The sequence below is a fragment of the Anopheles bellator genome, chromosome 1 (assembly GCF_943735745.2).
Source record: "Anopheles bellator chromosome 1, idAnoBellAS_SP24_06.2, whole genome shotgun sequence".
Classification (NCBI taxonomy): domain Eukaryota; kingdom Metazoa; phylum Arthropoda; class Insecta; order Diptera; family Culicidae; genus Anopheles; species Anopheles bellator.
The window spans coordinates 58,991,230-59,011,004 of NC_071285.1; the positions used below are offsets into that span (position 1 = coordinate 58,991,230).

Sequence of the window (19,775 nt, forward strand, 5' to 3'; positions counted from 1 at the left end):
TCACTCTCACCAGTTCTGCAGTCACCTTCTCACATCATCTCGCGCAAAATCATTCTTCACTCGACCAACAAAGCGCGCAGTTCGTTTGGCCACAATTCAACAGTTCGCGCGTATTACTGTACCAACTAGCCCAGAGAGGGGTTTCCAAATATTCAAAATTTAATTTCGTAAAATACGGGAGTGCTTTGAACAAATTTCGCCATCGTTTGTGCCGTGCTGCGCGTACCGATTGAAGGTAATTGAAAAAAGTGCGAACGTCCGTTTTCGGTTGCTGGCTGACCGTGTGCAACAGGAAATCAAATCAAGACAGAACAAACCCCATAAACTGGCCACGAATAGTGAAATTTTGTTGGCAGTGATCCAAAAAAGCGAACATCAGTGAGATTTCCACGGAAAATGGAAAAATACGAGATTCATCTCCCACCAGTAGATTCGATGCCGAGATTCTGCTCCCATTACGATGATGATGATGATGATGGTGATGAACGTGTGATGCTATTGGTGAATCCGTACCGAGACCGGACCGCGGATCAATACTGGTTCATGCGCATTGTCGCACTTCCGCCGTGTGAGGCGCAAAACTCCGTCCTGCTTCGCATGCAGCGGAATGCTTGGTCAGAGGTTTGTGCCGCCTCAAAAAATCCATCCATGTGTCGCGTGGCCACACCGCAGCTTTGTGGCGATTTCGTGCACGACAGCGGAAGTGGCACACTGACCCGTTCTACGTTCCCCCCTCTTCAAATGGCGCTCTAATCTAGCGCCGGACCGGTGTAACGGAAAAGATTAGCGCCACACCAGACGGCGTCCTTTCGTTTGCATTTGTTCCATTTTATGGCCCCCAACCCGGGGAGGGAAATAGTAACCGCTAGTGGCTAATGGCGCAATGAAATGGAATAGTCCGCGCGCGTGTGGCCTTTGAGGCAAATGTCACCCCATTCGCACGCCCAGTATTCTCAGTTCTTTTTCTCCTTCCTTTTGCATGTCCATTTGCCCGGACAATCCTTTGTTTACGTTTAGCCTGCTCAAGGCTGCCAGGATCCCTCATGCGCACCAGCGCCAAGGAGGTGTGTCTCAGCCCCACACAACGGACTTGCTTATCGAAAGTGCGCGCCAAGAACTAACGGCAAACAACTCTTCCTCTCAATGCTGCCGAACCGGACACAAACACAGAGGAAATTGCCTCACACGAGGACGTACATTTGGCAAGGATTTGTTCCGCCGGATGACTCACTGCTCTAGGAGGCCATGAGTCAGAAGATATTTTTAGTCCCAGCGACAGGATAATCCTTCGCTTCCTTTGCAACGAAAAATGGCACAGGCGCGGCCTGATGCGTGACTTTGGTTCGTTTTTTAAATGTGTCGAGCGGCCAACGGGAGCCCCTTACGGACCGAACCCGGATCTGATGATAATGCAGACTCGCGTTAAAGCTGTTTAAGCCCCCCGTTTAAATCAATCACAAAGTAAAAGTCTAGCGAACCCCACAGATGCACCCTGGTTCCATTATTTTGATCAATAAATTTGCTTTGTTCCTCGCTGACCGCGATTGGTTCATATTCCAAGAATGGTGACACGAAATTGGAATTTAATCAAGAGCCGCTATCGTTCGATATCTTAAAAACAGTTCAAAATTGCACCCAGGAACGTGCCACGCTTTGACTCACTTGACCTGCAGCAATTGTTATCTATGCCGCGCCATCATAAAACAGAAGACAGCAAACTTATCTTATTAACCCCTCGTTGAACCTCGCCGGCCGCGGCACAACAGTGCCAATAGCAGAGGTTTTTGTTTCCCAATTTTTCATTCTAGCAAAAAATGTGTCCGATGGCCGGGTCCGATATTTGTGTGAATGACATCATAACGTGGTGTGGTGCACGCAAAACTTGAAATTTCTTAAACATTCTCAGCCACGTGTCTCACGCAAGCATTCGGATGAATGCAGTAGCATTTTTTATCTAACAAATTTCCATCCCCGACGCGGACACTAGTTAAGCGGCCAAGTTCATAGCAGGGTCCCCTCGCGCGCTGAAGTAATGTCTAAATTTATTCTGTTTGTTTTGGTGGCTGCCTAAAACGTGCTCCGCGCTAGTGGCCTCCCCTCGGACCGCCGCAGCGTACCGTGGGGTTTGGAGAATGGAATACATCCCCCCATCAGCTGGTCCACGGAGACGGAGGGAGATTCGTGTAGCACCCAGGGCCGGACGAATGATGTAATGAAGCAGTAAACATCAGCATCTCGTCGCCGTTGTCGTCGTCGGGCGCATCCATCATGGACCACGCACCAGGCGTTGCCGGGTGCTGCTGTGTACATATTTAATTTTTCGCATCTTCACCGGCACCAGCGCATATCGGAGATGTTGGGCCGCGCTTGAGCGCTCCCAGCGTGGGTTTTATTCACATTTTTAACATACAAGGGCCATTAGCGGGCAGATTACCCTGAGAAACCCGTTAACTTTTGAAGCCACATCTAACGCTAAAAGCCATGGCCCAAGATGCATCAAAGTAAAGATTAGGCCTGAAAACTCACAATGTCACGTTCGCGTTGTTCGGAACCGCGACGCGGCGGCCATCGGTAAAATCACAATGCATCATCACCGGGAGGGAGGGCCCCGACCGGCCGACCGTCAATGAGCTGGAAAGATATTGTGCCCGTGATGGCAATTGCGCCACTTCGATAAGCGTCGCTGTGCCCTCCGAAACGCGATACCGCTGACCCTCTATCGTTTGCGCTAAACTGTACTTCAAACAGACCCGATTAGTCGCTCGACATGAGCTTCTCCCCGGTTGGCGTTGCGAAATGTCCAGTATCTGAGTGGATGTTGAACAAACCTAAACATCACCTCAACCGCAGTACTATCAGAATGCAGCGCCGCTAATTGATCGCCAGCAATTGGTATCGGTTTCCACAATTTTCAGCTACCCTCATGCTGTGTGGCCTCTCCCCGCTGGGCGCACTAGACGGTGGCGTGCGTGTCCATGTTTACCCATTGCTTCATAAATATGATTTTGGCCACCATCGAGACTTGCGATCCGATTAAGGTGCTGAACGACATGTTTCGCACCACCGAAGCGCCCTACATGACGTGATGTGGTTGATTGCCAAATTTCCGGTTGATTTAATGCCGTTTTGCGATACGTGGTGGCACTTGATTGGAAACTAAATTTAATATTAGGAACTCATAAGCCCCTCGCAAAAAGCGTGCTTTAAAACGTGTTTTAAAAGAGAGACGACGTATAGGCAAGTGTTGTTTATTTAAACCCGTCTCTGCGTCGTCTGAGTTCTCCCGGGGGTGCTAATGATCACAACAGCGTGCTGGAAAATATCAGCCAGTTGGCGTCAATCCGCGATGCAAAGCGGACTCACCATAAAGGCACGCGGCGGTCCCAAATTTAAGAGTCGAAAAGGGCAGCGATAAGATGTACACACATGTTGCGGTCCATCGGTTGGTTTCGCGCAAAAGTGTCCGGCATAAAACGAGAGAGGAAATGCTTACTCTGCACAATTGACTCTAAATATTTTGGAACTTGCCCTTTTTTTCTTGCAGATCACACATTATGGCGGACGAAAGCCAACCGAATGGAACCGATGTGGTGGACAATGTAAGCGTCGAGGTAGCGGAACTGGCCCTAGAGCAGAAGGAGGAACCAGCCACCCCAAAAACACCCGAACCGAGTACCGCTGCCAATGGCACAGCGCCCAAGCCCGTATCCTGTGCCGCGTTTAAGGAGCAGTTTAAAGCATTCTCGAAATTCGGAGACACCAAGTCGGACGGGAAGCATTTGACGCTTTCGCAGAGTGATAAGTGGATGAAACAAGCCAAGGCAAGTGTCCGGCACTCGCACCCGTGCAGAACGAACGGGTGTTAATTTCTCTCTCGCTCTCTCTCTCTCTCTCGCTGCCGCAGGTTATCGACAAAAAGATAACGACCACCGATACCGGCATCCACTTCAAGAAGCTGAAATCGATGAAGCTCACCATCGATGACTACAACAAGTTTCTGGAGGATCTGGCCAAGACCAAAAAGGTGGAACTGGAGGAAATCAAGAGCAAAATGGCAAACTGTGGTGCTCCGGGGGTGCACAATGCAACGGTATGAACAATCCCCGATCGCACTCCGGAGCTAGTTCTGACACGATTCTGACTTTCCATTCTAGCTGGGAAAGGCAGCCGACACGGTGGCCCGCCTTACGGACACTTCCAAGTACACCGGTTCCCACAAGCAACGGTTTGACGAGACTGGCAAAGGGAAGGGTATCGCCGGCCGAAAGGACATGGTCGACAAATCCGGCTACGTGTCCGGCTATGGGCACAAGAACACCTACGATAAAACTCATTAAAGGTAGTGGAACCGAGAACCGTATATTAGAGAAGCAGCATAAGAGCGGGCAAAGCCCGCAACGCGTACATAAACCGTTTCTATCAGTTCGTACACACCATCATCCAGTGAGCCATAGTTTGTTGCTTGAAATGGCGCCTTTATCGTAATTGAAGTGCAAATCCTACGGAGAAGATCAATCAAAATCTACAAAGCCCTTGCGCACAAATTTCGCAATCCGCTATCGTTAAATGTCGTTAATGTTTTGTTTACATGCCTAATTGATTTAAACCGTTCTTTCGCTGTTTTGCTTGTGCAGAGTAAGGTTTATCTAGTCCTTAACATATTCTTTATTAGCATAAACACCCTTGTAAGCAGTGGAAAGGTTGAAGCGGCATATTCTACGTTACACTGTCCATTGAATTGTGGTCTGAATGGTGGAACACAGCGTGTTCCTGAACAGGCCTCATTGTTATCATTTCCTGACCCCAGAATACGATTCTCGAAAACTTCCATCTAAAATTTAGTTTTCCTTTTCGTTAGAACATCGTAAGTAGCAGTGTGAGCGATAATTTAAGAAGTACTCTACAAAACGTAACTACGAAGCGGCGATTTTATACCGTAATTGTGTCATGTAACTTCCAAAAACTATATTGAACATTTAATAAAGACATAAACGAAATGTGACCGTATTCGTTAAGTCGTTCGCGCTTCTTCTTCGCATGGCAATCGCACGGAAGGTAACATATTATTTTACAAATAGCTAATACACGACTTTACAAAGTTTATTACCCATTGTGAACGTTTTCACGGGTCGTAGCCCCTTCGTTCAGAGTCAGTCTTCGATACAGCAGAGTATATTGATTCCACTCCGTCCCAGATTGATACCTTCCAGCGAGCTTTCGTGGTGTGTTTTCATGTAGATTAAAAATTGAATGATGACGTAGAACAGATTATTTCGATCCTAAAACGGGGCGCAACAGCAAAATCAGTAACCATGTGACCAACAGCATTAACGGGGATGGTAACTCACGTAAGCGCAGCTATGGATTTTATCATCCGAAACAAAATTCAGCTTCGGTTTCATCGGATTGGTACAGAGGATGGCGCATTTCGCCTTGTTTTTCCCGCTCACCTCGGCCAACGTTTCTTTGGAGGATTTCTTGTCGCCCACCACTACGTACCGGTTGTAGAAGGGACGGCCACCGGGCTGCGGTAGTGGACGCAATTGACTGTCCAAGTACGTGCAAAACAGATGGAAGATGATCTGAGAAAGAAACGAGCGTTCCGATCATTATCATCACGGTCGCACGTTCGACAGTTCCATCACTTACTGCGGAATCAGTCGGAAGGTGTTCGTCCCAGGAAAGACCCTTGTAGCTGGCACCCGAGTTCCAGCGATAGTCCGCTATGCAGCTACCCTTCGAAAGATCTTTTATACGCTGCACCAGGTACTCCTGATTGGTGCTCATTTCCAGGAACGGAATCAACAAAGGCAACCGGGGTATGTACAGGGAAACGAGCTGCTGATTCTCGGCCGTCTTCTTCAATCGCTCCAACCCGATGGCTCCGATCTGAATGTCGGCAAAGCCGCGACTCTTGAACGCTTGGTCCGCAAGGTTAACCTCTTCTTCGATGCGCTGTAGAATCGTGAGCGATATCCACATCCGCAGGTTACCGACGTAGTTGGACAGCTGCGTGGTCGACACTTTCTTCAACCCTTCCGGGCTGCCGTCCATGAAGGCGTTGTACGCGCCCGTTTCATGCTCCTTGGCCAGCTGTTTGCTCGGTGTGACCGACGACGAAAGCTGGTACACGGAGTTTTTCAGCAAAGTGGCCATGTCGTACATCTGCGACCGGCCGTAAAAAGAATTCATCAACGCATCGGAGATGTTCATATGTTCTTTATACGAATTACTCATTTTGTCCAGTGAGCCCTCCTTACTAAAAAATCGGAACAAAATTAATAAACGATCACCGGATCGTACAGCACGGGGAACATACGTTAAAAAACTGTCCAACTGTTGCTCATCGACGATGGTGTCACTCGGAATGGCCAGCTTTCGCAAGGTGGTTGAAAACATGCCCGATCCGGCGGTAACATTTTGCGTTTGGGTCTCGAACGAACAGTTCCGATCCTGTGGTGACTGCTGCTGCCGGGGTGGTGAACTGGTGCGACGGTTGTTTACCCAGCCCGGTGGCGGAGTCACCGCATGATCCGCCGATTTGTTCAGTGAGTACAACAGTGACGTGGAAACGGTCACGGGCGAAGCTTCCGCGCTGGTGGGTTTTTTCTTTTGCGGTGGCGTCGTGATAAAGGAATTGTCGTCCGAAGCTACCTGCAGCATTTGACGCTGCTGCTCGGTGCCCTTTATGGGTTCCGTACCAAAAAGGTAGAAGAAATACTGCGCGTAGTAATAGGTCATGCTGCAGGCCAGTATAGCGGCTGCCGCGTACTCGATGTAGTACCAACGCGAAAACGAGTACGGACACTTGTTGGAAATGTCGAACAGCAGCACCGAGAGCAACAGTACGTTCATGGTGCCCCAGCACAGCCATTCCTTGGACCGTTTTTTGTTCAAATTTAGCGTCAGCGTACCCGAGACGATGGGACTTCGCTGCCCCGGTGATCCGGGCCTGTCCGAGAGAAGAACACATTTCGTTAACCGATTCCGGTACAGCTCGAAAAACCGTATCGAGTCACTAACCTGCTGAGCATCTTAATTTCGGCACGAGATCGAAAATGTTAATTTTAGGGCAAAACAGCACGCCGGCAAAGAGAAACTTTGTACCGCCGCTACCCAGCTGTCAAAGGAATACGCCTGTAAAAGCGGGAAAGCAAGAAGATCGGCCAACATTGCCACATGCAAGGTGGACATTGCTGATTACTTCCCCGTGGGCCACTGAAAAATCATCCTTTTCGCCGAATATGTTGTTCATAATTTTGTAGAAGCCGAACCCAATTCGATTGTGTTTTTCGTGGATCGATAATATCAGCCAGAAATAGACGCTTGTACACACCTTACCCGTAGGTGCCACAGTTGATCCGCGACCGCCACTGACGTTTGCCTTCGAAGAGAAGAACACGAAGAGCGAGAAAAAGAGTTCGGCAAAGACCGTCACCAGAGTAGAGGCAGAAAAACGGCGAATGTGCGCTGATACCTCGCTTTTGGCTTTCGCGTTCCGTGTAAATTGTGGCATTTCAATCGGCTATCCGTGCGGTTGGTGACTCCGTGTTTGCGCCCCGCTCCTCGGACCGTTCGCGTAGTTCCACTCCTTTGTTTTTTCCGCTGCGGCGCGTAGCTGCGTAGTGGCCACGGCCGACCGCAAGCAAAGGGGCTGTCGCCTTTCACATTGCTCCCTGCACGAGCTGGTAACGTTAGCGCGTAGTGCTTTGCGGCCTCCTGGGTTGAAAGAAAATGTCGGAACACCGTCAGTGACGGACCCAACTCAATCCTACGGACACACGGCGACGCTTTCGGCCAGTGCGCGTTCCTGTGACGCGGGCCAGCGGAAAAAATAGCGGTGCGTGCGGTGGCGTAACTCAGCAGGCCTCTTCGTGCCACTTCTCCACTTCGGCCGACCTTTTGCCGCCGCTGCGTGTATTACGCGAGAAGGGAATGGAGCCGCGAAGCTAGTGAATTCGGGACTCTCGTTCGTGTATGTGTGTGCGGGGGTGCTTGCGTGTACGTGCATCGGAAGAAAGTGTGTGGGGTGGTTCGCGGCCAGAGCAGCCGTTCTGACCCCGTGTGTCACCCAGCAGCGGGTTGTGTTTCGTTTGGAGTTTCATTTCACGCCCGTGTCCGCCCTCGGTGTCTGGGGCCATGGTGGTGGTCGCCTAAACAAGCCACCAAGAAAAAGGTCAAAAAATAAATAGATATCCCAGTGGCGGCGGCGGCGGTGTGGAATGCAAAACAACAACGAGCCCCGTAGAGTGGTGGCGTGCTGCAAAGTTTAACGGAACCATTCTGGCCAAAAAAAGGACGTCCCAAGAATTTGGTTTGCTATCACAACGCCCACACTCGCCCCCCACCGGTGTCCGGATCGATTGAAAAATTCGAGTCAGTTCGCGACGGGAACGAGAGGAAGGGAGGGTTAATAAGTCCGGGGTGTATCGCGGCCTTCGTCCTTCGAGTCTCGTGCGCCACGAGCGCGCAGCCATAGCGCTGGAATTGAGGCGAAAAAGGTGGTCAAGAAGTGCGAAATAAGAAGACACGATGAGTTCGGCTAGCACAACAAACAACGGCGGCGGAGGCGCTGGAAGCAACGGTAGCAGCATCGAGGTGGAATACAACGAAATCGAATCCCGGCATGGCTGGGCGATGGTGTTCCAGGTAGGTGCGGCGGTGGGTAGGGCCGGTTCTGCCGTTCCGCTCCGTTCAGGGTCGATCGGGTTTTGTCTCGTTCTCCTCGATTTTTACGGTGGTGCCCCCGGTGTGTCTCCTCCTCCAGTTTCTCCTGGAAGGTTATGCGCCTCTGCACCGGAGAGAGATGTGGCCTGTGATTACCGAACAAACATATCCAGCCACCGCTGCCTACGATTGGCGATTTCTTCTCTCCTTCTCTCTCTTTCTCTAGGTGTTTCGCCTGCATGCTCCTGAAGGCCGGTTGCCCCGCCGGTCATGGTGGGTGACGAACGGTTTCCCGGAAAAGGGTATGGACTAATTCATTGGCTTAGGTCATGCATGTTGCCGATGAAAGGCGGATCGATTTTTTACATTTCTACCCATCCGGGGGTGATGGACCCCTGTCGAAGCCAACGCCAGGTCACCGTCACCTACTTCGATCGCCGCGTTGCGACGATGAGTTACTTCCTTGGAAGGTGATTTTTTTACGGGGACTGTGTCGAAGGTTACTGTGATGTAACGGGCGCCCATCGGCTGTTTATGCAACCCCTGAAATGGGTATTAAGAATTCGGTGGTGACCGGAGCAGCATAAATGAACCTAATCGTTCCGAGAGGACGGTGACTCGGAATTGGAAACATGCCCCGTTACGGAGAAAACAATAAAAGGCGCGCGACCCGATGCGATAAGGTTCCGGTGAATAAACACGCACTCCCTGTGGCCGGCGCCATCGGGGGCATCGGCGAGATAAGCCCCGCACACCGCGTACCCCGCGTGCGTGTTGTCACTCGCGGTGTGCGATTATCAATGATGTTCGATCCACGGTGCGGCGGGCCGAGTGGTGCGTTACATCGATCGACAAGATAAAACACGGAGGCCCTTTTCGTCGTGTCTTGTCTTCGAGTGTTGCGCGGTGGAACCGAATTTTCATTCTCCGGCGATTCTGGTGAATGATAATGGATTTAGTCAATGGCGCGAGGCGTGAGTTCGCCGAAACGCAAACCTGGATTCCCGGTGCAAAACGACGCTAATCTCTCACACGGTGGTCACCCTCTCGGATGCTTACAGATGGACACTATTGATAAGGTGCGATGGCTCGCTGTTTCACCATCCCCCAGGGGGCGCGGATCGATTCGATTCCTGGCGAATGTGTGTGAAGCTACAATAAATTAGAGCTCAATTCCGATGCAATTATTGATGGAAATTCTTTGCCAAGTGTGCCAAGCACTGGAAGCGCGAGAGAGCGAAAAACCATTAAAATAGTTTGCAACTGGCAATGCTAACGGACGGGACGCCTTCGCGACATTGATTGATCGTCTTGTGGCGCGGCGGGCCGTTTCATTCTCCGAACACGGTTATTGTACCGGGCCGCACCGTCTTCTGTGTTTGGTATGATTCAGAGAAATTCTCTATGATCATCGCAGCGCAGCGCGGGTACTTTTTGCCGAGGATTTCGATTGAATTCCTTGAATTCTCTCTCCCGTGGGGGAGCCATTTATTTTACACCCTTACGAGGCCCCGCCGCCCACGTCATCCCGTGCTCGCAGCGAAAGCAGACGTAGCGTCTCGCGGCGGCCACCGACCGACCGACCGATCGATGGGCACGACGATCTTATGTCTCACCTTCACCCCACGGAAGGGATTGAAAGGATCTGGGTGTGCTCATTGTCTGGTGCATCTGCCACGATACGATAAAAACGAGCGGAAACGGAAGCCACAAAAGAAGAGGAGATAGTGTACAATTATTTTTATCATATCATCCACCTCTCTCGCACACTCACCCGTGACCGCAGAGTTCTACGAACTGTCCGCGGTTCTCCTTGACTCCCGTGCGAACCTCACGATAAGCCCTCTGGTGAACGCGAGGACAACAGATCTGACGGACGCAACGAGGCTGGGGACAGGCAGCGAAAGGAGCGAAACACGAATCACGTGTGTGTTCGTCAACGGTGGCGCTTAAATGGCCCAGCTACGCCGCGTGCTACACATATTGTCAATTTATTCGCGATCTGTACGCAGTATTGCCCATCGTGCCTCTATTGGGCACTCTACCACCACCACCGTGCGGTGCGGGGTCACTTCTTGGTGTCACCTTCGCTGTGGTCTCCTTGCCGCGCCCGTGTTTGAAATGTGTTCCTTTAAACAATCATGAATCTCTTAAAATAATAACTGATGGGTCGGTCGGCGGCACATGAGCAGGCAATTTTTCATTAAAAACCACCACAACCTCGAGAGTGATCGTTTTTTTTTGCTCTCTCTTCCTCTCCTTTGGCTGTGTGTCCGTAAACACTCTGGCCGCGCGCGCTGGTTTCGATTTTTAAGAGGAACTCTGCCACTTTTTCCTACTCTTGGGCTTCCTCGCTTGCGACGCGGGGTCTGTTTTATGTTCGGTTGGCCGGTTCTACGAATCTCGCGAATTCGTAGAAATAATTAAATTAGTATGAAAAAAATCGATTCCCGCCGTATCGCATGCACATGCCTTGCTCGTTGGCGCGCCTTGGCGGCTTACGGCGCGTAACCTGCTCTCAAGCGATTGGAGCGAATCGCCCCACCCGGCCCACAGGACAGTTCACGGGGCCACCGAGAGGGAGAATTGTAGTTGTTCGCCGTCGTGCCCGCCCGGTGTGGTGGTAACTAGCGCAGCCTGCCCCGTTATGGCACGCGACTTTTTTAAATACGCATTTACGATGCTCCTCGCCGTTCGTTGTATCGTTATCACCGAATTTGTTCGGGTGGACCGATGACCTGCGCTTCTGTGGCATTCGGAAAATTTCGTTCCAACCATGCGTCCAGTGCGCACGGCCAGCCAGAACACGTGGACATGATGATAATGGCGGTGGCAGTTGAGATGAACTTTATCGAACCTTTGCCCGGCGTTTCGGGGAACCGGTTCCAATCTAACGCTTCACTAACGATCCAATGATTATCGTTTAGCCCCTGGCAAACATGGGGCGACGTCACAGGACCGTAATGAAGCATTTTCAGTGTTGTGTACCAAATTAGTCAATCCATCTGCCTTGCTATTACCGTTTCGGAGAAGAACTGGCAACCCCTAAGCACGCATATTTGACATTCCCTTTATCTCAGTGTGCTGTGCTATCTCGATCTCAAATCAAGCCGCCTTTATGTGTAACTGGGTTGAGTCATAATTTCATCGCTCGCACCGTGATTTCCACGTTAAAACCTGCGCCGAACCGAAAGAGATCCGATGACAAAGACAGTTATTTTCAAGAATTTCCACGAATCGTCGGTGAGAAAATGCACAGTGAGTCAACTTATTCGCCAAAGAGAGAAGTAATAATCACTTCGTCACACGCGATTCTGTGGGAAGCTGAAAATTATCGTTAAAAGTATGGCTTACTGTGATGTGCTTCTCGGATTATGTGTCACTTTGACGGCTGCCAAATAAGCCAACCGAAACCGCTAGCATTAGCCCATTTTGTACCGAAACGTGTGGTTCGCAGAATCGGACAACGTTTCGGTGGCGAGACATTCCCAAAATCGATTTCTTTTCCCGAAAATATCGACTTTCAATTTGACATCCGCCCCAGTCCGTTTATCGAACGGATTTCATGCGAATTGTCAAAACATTGTTTGCTTCTGATAATAACCGGTTGGCAGTTGGGCCCCGCTACCCGGTTGTTATGGCCAAATGGAATGTCCTCAAATGCAGCAACAAAAACGCCAAACTGTGAGCGGCATGATTACGACGGCGATCCGTGACTGCGGATCGTGCGTCCGGCTAATGCTTTTTTAGCTCCGGATATGAGCCGATCGCGCGCGATCGTTTCCCGGAATGCGGACGCGCAACTCGCACTGTCTTCGAGCTAAGGTCACGCGGTAGTGATCGCAGTCTTTTGTGTCGACCTCTTTAGCTCTTCATTAAACCGACGCGGAACCGTAAATTACTCATTCGATCTGTGCCGGTCGGAAGTGCCGTGGTCTCCGGATGGTTACGGTCACCGGGAAAGACGAAGGTTGTCATTAAAATGTCTAAAATCGAAGGAAACGATAGATGCGATGCGTTCGGGAATTTCAAATTCACTCGAAGTTGCAAAACACATTATACAGTTGTATGCTACCGAGTGGGACCGAACGCAACGGAACTGCAAGTTACTTGCAAGGGTAAAACAATTGTTACACTCTCAACTCTCGCGGTCGCCAGTCGGTGTCGGTCGCCAGCATAAAAGCCGTAAAATAGGTGACTTTCCGATTGCGGTGATGCAAATTACGAACTGAGATCTCTCCCGGTCGTGTCAACTAGTTTTCATAGCTACGTTATCCGAACCGTAACGATCGGTGCGCGCGAAACAATGGCCACAGTGACAGGTTGGCAGCTTTTCTGTTGGACCACAATAAACCGTCGGGGAAAACAGCGCACTGCGGAAATGATATTTTCGATGCAAATCGGGGCGCCGCAGAGAAAGTTTTAACGACTTTTGAAACAGCTACTGTGGGCTGTGCTTATTTCATAAAACACAGTGATTCGATACGCGTGGCCGTGGGGTTTGGATTGAATGTAACCTTAGCGAACGTTGTTCAAGTACAAAACGATAATCATTCTGGTAGGACAAGCGAACGCCGTCGAAATTGTTGGTGTGTCCATTGTAGTGGTAATCATTAGCTCTAAGTTATTGATTTAACAGACAAGTTGTTTTAACTCTATTTTGCATCTTTGAACCTGGGTACACTTGCAGGACATTCGCGAAAAGAGCGACCTGGAAGCGCGAGCGAAGGACTTTTCTACCAACGAGTCGAAAAAGTTGGACAACCGTCGGCTGAACCGCTATCGGGATGTGCTGCCGTACGATCACTCCCGGGTCGCACTAAAGCGTGGCGACACCGACTACATCAACGCGAACCTGGTGAAGGTTTGTGCGAATTTAAACCTCGCCGTCATTCTCCCTCTTACTGATGGGCATCATTTCCCCGTTTCCGCAGATGGAGCACACCGGAAGGAAGTACATCCTCTGCCAGGGACCACTCCCGCACACGGTTGGCCACTTTTGGATGATGGTATGGGAGCACGATTCACGCGCGATTCTGATGCTGAACAAACTGATCGAGAAGACGACTGTGAAGTGCCACCAGTACTGGCCGGCAAAGATCGGCGAGAAACACCGGCTGGAGCTTAGCGCCGTTCAGCTGTCGGTGGTGTACTTGAAGTGTATTGAATACAAAAATTTTTGCAAGAGGACTTTCAGGTAATCGACGCTTTACGTAATCATCGTTTTGGTAAACATTAACCTCTCTGTCTCTCTCTTGCGCTCTTGTGGCAGACTGACCGACCTGGAGTCGGGTAAAAGCAGGGAGGTGATACAATTCCACTATACGACGTGGCCCGACTTTGGCATTCCGAGTTCGCCGGTAGCATTTTTGCAGTTTCTCAAAGAGGTGCGCGATTCAGGCACACTGGACCGAGACGTTGGACCACCGATCATCCACTGTAGTGCCGGTATCGGGCGGTCCGGAACCTTCTGCCTGGTGGACTGCTGTCTTGTGCTGGTAGGTCTTGTCGTCGAACTAGTTGGTCAATTGCGGGGTAAATAATCGAGATATCCCTGTTTGCGTCACAGATCGACAAGGAAGGGGAAGACCGTGTGTCGGTGCAGAACGTGCTGCTCGAGCTGCGACAATATCGTATGGGACTGATACAGACACCGGATCAGCTGTACTTTTCCTATCAAGCCATTATCGAGGGAATGAAGCGCATGAACAACTCCGTAAGTGTTGAATGAAGTTAAACCGAATCTTGATCTTGGTTTGACTTGAATCGGACTTGTTTCTCCTTCGCAGTCCTTTGAGGAGTTTGAGGAACTGGCAATCGTGTCATCGACTAGCCAGCCGACCAGCGATCAGGACACGGAAAACGAGGACACCCCACCGCCATTGCCACCACCTCGGTCCCACTCGCTGACGATCGGCACCAAGCCGCTTCCGGTGATACCGATGAGCGAGAGTGTGCACGAGGACTTCCTGCTCAGCAACAGCGAGCGCGATAAGGTGAACAATCTGGTGAACCTGGAGAAAAGCAAGCAATACGAAATTAGCGACGAAAACCACCATCATCACAACAACCACCACAATCGCGGCAAGAACAATGGCAATCACCATCACCACCAACGGCACCATCACCACCACAATACCAACCGTCCGCTGCCACCGCTGCCCAAGGAAAGCTCGCTGGACAAGGTGAACGAGGCGGACGATGGAGAGGACAGTGAGCGAAGCGACTCGAGACCGGTGGCCCGTGCCGGGGGCGGCGGCGGTAACTACAGCAGCAGTAGCAACAATAGCAGCGCCGGCGAAGACGAACTGATCGAGGAGATTGGCAGCAGCGACGAAGATGACGATGATGCTAGTGATGGAGGAGCCAATGTTCCGTCCGATAACAGTGATAACATTAAAAGCTCGGTTCTGGACGAAAGCTGCAGCAGCAAGGCGGTGGGCAACAGGAACGCACACAGCACCAGCAGCAACACCACCACCTCCACGACAGCAGCTGGCACATCATCAACAAGCTCGTCGTCGACCACCGCTACCACCAGCTCGTCGACTGGCCTGTCGTCCTCGACGTCGGCATCGTCGCCAACGTCGGCTAGCAGTGTCATCGGTTCGAATAGCTCGACTCTGGAGTCGAACCGTGGCGATAAGTCTTCGGCGTTTAACGCCAACTCCACCTTACCACCCTTGCCGAACGGTGCTGTCGACGACGACGAGGAAATGATCTCCAGCCCCGAGAGAGAACTGTAAGTAGTGTTGATCAGGGGGGCATTCTCTCCCCTTCAAGTCCTTTGGCACTATTTTCGGGTTCGTGTGGTACGTTGGGTGTTTCACTGTTTGATTCCCTCCCATTCACAGGTCACCGAGCGCCGAGTTGCGCCGCCGCAAGCGCGCCGAACGCCACACGGCGATGGAAGAAAAGATTCGCGAAATCAAACGCAAGCAGAAGGAGGTAGAGAACAAGGGGTCACCGAAAAAGCGCAGGTTAATACTATTTTCGATAGCCGCTGGTGTTTGTTTCGGTGCTCTTTGCGTGTATCTTTACGCGAAACAGATGTAAGCCTTACGCGCGCCTTCCTCGGATCTGCGGGGTCCACATTTCGGCGTGTCGGCTGACAAGGGTGTTCGTATATGTAGGAGACCGACCGATTCAAGTTCGAGCAGAAACGTAAATTATTTCCTTCTTTCTTTCCCTCTGCCCGCTGTGAATGGCGCGCAGTGTGGGACCGATGTGATTAACCAGTATAGTTGCAATTGCGATCGATTTAGAGAACCTTTCCGGAGACGACGGGATTGGCCCGATTGGCGTTCTGTGTGGCGATGTGGTTCCACCAATTCAGATTGATCAATCAAAACAGATCCGTACCGTACTAAAAACTATCAGGCTGTGGCACCGTTTTGTTTTTCTTGGCAACAGACGTACGGGGGGCACATATGCTATAATCGCTTTGTTTTTTGATAAAATGAGGGAATATTATCACACTAAGTAGTAAAAAGTAAGGCAAAGATGCCGACGAATAAACATTTCCAAGCAGCTTCTCTGGGTGCTGGATGCTGGAATCGGAGAAGAGGTCAGCTGCAGCGACTTATGCACTTAAAAGAGTAAAGTACTGACTCTGTCGCCGTGTTTTGGGACACTCTCATTCCGTTAGCAACCAAAGCAGTAGCTCTCCCTGATTCCATCCGCCCGAGACCGAGACTTTCTTTGGCCCGTGGAGTGCCAGAATCTCTACGTCTACAAAAACAGTTGCTCACAGTGAGCGGAACGTGTTTTTGAATGGTGATCGCTAATGTGCGAGTGTTCAAATCATGGCGTTCTGGTGAAGGCGGAAACAATTGTATATTCGTTTGCTAATTATCACTACTCTACTATCATCCATCCTCCCGCAACGTATGTGGGAGCAAAGCTTTTAACTTTCTATGTTCATACTAGCTGTGCAAAACGGCGGATTAGTTGAATAATCGTAGGTTCATACGCGTAGGTTTTTACTAATTTTATCGTAGAATATGCACATTATATGCACACCTATTGCTTCATGGCTACCGTAGTAGAAGGAAAAGAGAGGTAGAAATATAGAGAAAGAAACAAGAGAGAAAGACAGAGGAAATGTTGAAAGCTCCCGCACTTTGGTTCCCTTTCGTTCGCACGCTTTGGTGACGATTGTTTGTTTTATTCGTTACGCTCGATAACGAAAACTTGAAGTTTAAAACGAAATGTTTCTCGATGTCGTGAAGTGGTTCAACAATATGATCCACGCCCAACAATCGAAGTGTGCTTCGCATCAAGCCACAGCGAGTGAATGCAGCAGCGCAGTATAAGTTGCGGTAGACCACCAGTAAGAAAAAATGGAGAAGTTACTATTCAAGACGAAAAGCGTGTCCCGTGTTTTCTAGAAATATTGAATAGATTATTTTTTAAATCCCTTTTTCTTTTTCTGACGAATATAATATATATTACTAGATGTGGAGTAAAATTGTAGAAATATTTTATTGAACAGAAACATCCACGCGCGCGCCGTTGAGACACGACGACGACGAAATCGTAGAGCCTAGAAAGATGGTGAAGAAAATGGACAGAGATTGTGCAAACAATGATATGAGGGCGATAAAGAGTTACGACAGGCGGGGTCCCTATGGTTAGGCAGTTTAGGCATGCGTGTCCAATATTTTATGTTTTATTTAGATGAAATTGTATAAAGAAAACATGTATGGTGTAATGTGGGCGTCGTTTTATAATGTCCCTTGGAAGAAAGAAACTGCGTAGCGCGGAGTTTACGTTGTGTAAGGTAAAGAGTATGTCCTCGAGGTGAAGGTGAACACATTTTGTCACGCAAGGCCGATCGCCGCAGCGGCCAGAGATCGTACCACCTCAGCCACCAGCCAGAAAAAGAAACAAAGTAAGAGATTTTGAAGCTTATCTGTTTGCGACGAACGCAGCGTGTTTATATTTTATGTTTCTTCTATTTATCGTTTTAGAATGCAACGCTCAGATCGAAAAGCGACCCGTCTGTGTCGTTGTGCTTTCGTTTCCACAATATGATCATGAGCGCGGTTTAACTTTGAGGCGCCTCCCATCTCCTACGGTTCTACCTCCATTGAGTTGCGTGTAACATTAGTATCATTTGAATGTACTTTTTGGTTAAGAAAGCAAGACCATTTGGCCCGCTCCGTTGCATAGAGAGATAGTTGAAGAAACTAGGATATAGACGCACCAGCCACAGTAACAAGCACGCGGAAACGAGAAGGAAACGATGGCGGCGTTTTCTAATTTTACAATTCAACCCACGAACGAAGCATTCTGGTGAGTGGAGCTAACGAACTAAGTGAAACTAGGCAAAACTACACTATGAACCACACGTGTTGACCAATACCATCGACACCAATAGAGGAGACACTCCAATCATATGGACAAACACTAGCACAGGACCCAAAAATCACAACGCACCCTGTTTTGTTTGTCTTTTAAATTCCATTAAAATGCGTTTATAATGTCTGATCTTCTCACCATATTCAGTGCATCAACATTTTGTGCCATCAGGTGGAGTTGTAGAAATATTTTTGATAGAACTGTTTGTAGCTTTAGTGTTGCATATCGATCTCAGTAGGCGGTTTGAATCTCCACATTGGATTTTACACACAACCAGGCACAAAACATAGTTTTGGGCGATTGTTTATCACGCATTGCAACAGAACGCCAGCGCGTCCATGAACTAGGATCCCACACAGATCGTTTCGGTCAACCGTTTTTGCCTGTGGTTATAATTTTTCAAAAAATATTGTTTCGCAAAGATACACGCACAGAACAGGAAACTGATGATTGCATGCTTGATGATGACCCCCCATTGAACCCGTTTTCTTGTTTATTTGCAGGAAGCAGAAGGAATCCGAGAAATGATATTTGGAAATCCCGTGGAAGGTATATTTCATCTGTTACATTTAGACAACAGACTCACAACGGCATGGACGACACGCACCCCGTGGAGGCCGAAGGGGAATGCTTTCAGTGGAATAAGCTATGGACATTGAACATGCAGTGCACTAAAAGCATAGGACTTGATCACACTTTTGATACACCCATCATACCCTTAACAGGCGCCAATCTCTCTTGGACATTAAACATTGACAAGCTGCGGAACAATCCTAAACAGTTTTAAATTGGCCATTGATTGACAACTTGCGCGTTTACTCAACGAATAGACAATCAAGAAACTTTTCGTTCAATGCAACTAAAGTTTTTTGAAGAAACAAACTAAACGGCTTCCCAACCACTCTACTACTAGGCTATTATACTGGGCCAAAACTATGGATTGGATGGCTTGCATCCACTCACACACTACACAAAAAAGTGGTAAAAGACTGCATTTCTCTACCTTTTATAAATGGGTTCCTGTACATTTACAGTGATAATGAGCATCGTTCGAAAATTCCGCACGAACGGAGCAAAAGATGTCAATTTTTATCTAATCAAGCCGCAAAAATGCAGCCCTTTATGCGGCTGCCCGTAGCAGAGAGTTGCATGTTGATCAATATTTGCTTTTAATATTTAAGTATCCAGATTACAGTTTTCACGATTATTTTCGGAACTGAAGTGATTGAAATGATGCCAAACTTGGGGAAAGCGGACGATCGCTCGTTGAATTGGTTGTTTCAGTGCCGTTAAGGCAAACGTTATCGTCTGAATTTGAGTTACATTTCATCGCGTTAAATCAATCAAATTTGGTCTTTACAGAATTGCGCAGGTTAATTAGTTTAAATGTTTATTGACCATGACTACGGTTTTGTTACATTGAAGCTCAGTTGTAGAACATAAATATAACTCACGTAATTCCCAACTATTTTTCATACTCCATAAAACGAATAAGCTTGAGTGGTGGTAGTTTGACTATAGAATGGGTACTATTACACTGAATTTGGAAGCGGCAGAGTAGGAATAGCATTCTCAAATCAGAGAGAACACGACAACGGCAGCTCACGCAGAATGTGCAGCTAAAATCAAATTTGTAATAAAAAAGTTCATAACAATTACGTTGCATTTCGTTGCCAACTATCAGCACTGTCTACTGTATCCATAAATCCATCCATTAATAAAAGTATCCATTTTATACACACCGT

The 19,775-nt window shown here is 49.0% G+C and overlaps 3 protein-coding genes across 4 annotated transcripts; 2 read left to right on the top strand and 1 right to left on the bottom strand.

Moving 5' to 3' along the window:
* Positions 1–72: 72 nt before the first annotated feature.
* LOC131206472 (tubulin polymerization-promoting protein homolog) lies at positions 73–4,998 on the top strand. Of its 2 annotated transcripts, none has more exons than XM_058199033.1 (4): positions 73–235; positions 3,545–3,821; positions 3,905–4,090; positions 4,155–4,998. In XM_058199033.1, exons 2-4 carry the CDS (start codon positions 3,555–3,557, stop codon positions 4,335–4,337), a joined length of 636 nt encoding a protein of 211 aa, XP_058055016.1. In that variant the 5' UTR covers positions 73–235; positions 3,545–3,554; the 3' UTR covers positions 4,338–4,998. The 2 variants fall into 2 exon arrangements, with proteins under 2 accessions (XP_058055016.1, XP_058055015.1); XM_058199032.1 differs by lacking the exon at positions 73–235 and adding an exon at positions 3,348–3,442.
* LOC131206470 (transmembrane protein 209) lies at positions 4,667–7,122 on the bottom strand. Its single transcript, XM_058199031.1, has 5 exons — positions 7,024–7,122; positions 6,320–6,952; positions 5,650–6,259; positions 5,349–5,582; positions 4,667–5,279 (listed from the first exon to the last, which is right to left on the bottom strand). Exons 1-5 carry the CDS (start codon positions 7,032–7,034, stop codon positions 5,151–5,153), a joined length of 1,617 nt encoding a protein of 538 aa, XP_058055014.1. The 5' UTR covers positions 7,035–7,122; the 3' UTR covers positions 4,667–5,150.
* Positions 7,123–8,313: 1,191 nt separating this feature from the next.
* Positions 8,314–19,764, top strand: LOC131205230 (tyrosine-protein phosphatase non-receptor type 61F-like). Its single transcript, XM_058197243.1, has 8 exons — positions 8,314–8,649; positions 13,358–13,531; positions 13,602–13,864; positions 13,940–14,165; positions 14,237–14,383; positions 14,457–15,409; positions 15,522–15,647; positions 18,534–19,764. The coding sequence occupies exons 1-8, from the start codon at positions 8,533–8,535 to the stop codon at positions 18,556–18,558; spliced, it is 2,031 nt and encodes a 676-aa protein (XP_058053226.1). The 5' UTR covers positions 8,314–8,532; the 3' UTR covers positions 18,559–19,764.
* Positions 19,765–19,775: the final 11 nt, after the last annotated feature.

Coding starts and splice junctions, on each gene's coding strand:
- LOC131206472 (XM_058199032.1), top strand. CDS start 3,417: ATGTACACACATGTTGCGGTCCATCG. Junction 3,443..3,544: donor ACACATGTTGCGGTCCATCG/GTTGGTTTCGCG, acceptor TTTTTCTTGCAG/ATCACACATTATGGCGGACG. Junction 3,822..3,904: donor AGTGGATGAAACAAGCCAAG/GCAAGTGTCCGG, acceptor TCGCTGCCGCAG/GTTATCGACAAAAAGATAAC.
- LOC131206470 (XM_058199031.1), bottom strand. Junction 6,260..6,319: donor CAGTTGGACAGTTTTTTAAC/GTATGTTCCCCG, acceptor CCGATTTTTTAG/TAAGGAGGGCTCACTGGACA. Junction 5,280..5,348: donor AAATCCATAGCTGCGCTTAC/GTGAGTTACCAT, acceptor GCCCCGTTTTAG/GATCGAAATAATCTGTTCTA.
- LOC131205230 (XM_058197243.1), top strand. CDS start 8,533: ATGAGTTCGGCTAGCACAACAAACAACGGCGGCGGAGGCGCTGGAAGC. Junction 13,865..13,939: donor TTTTGCAAGAGGACTTTCAG/GTAATCGACGCT, acceptor CTCTTGTGGCAG/ACTGACCGACCTGGAGTCGG. Junction 14,166..14,236: donor TGGACTGCTGTCTTGTGCTG/GTAGGTCTTGTC, acceptor TTTGCGTCACAG/ATCGACAAGGAAGGGGAAGA.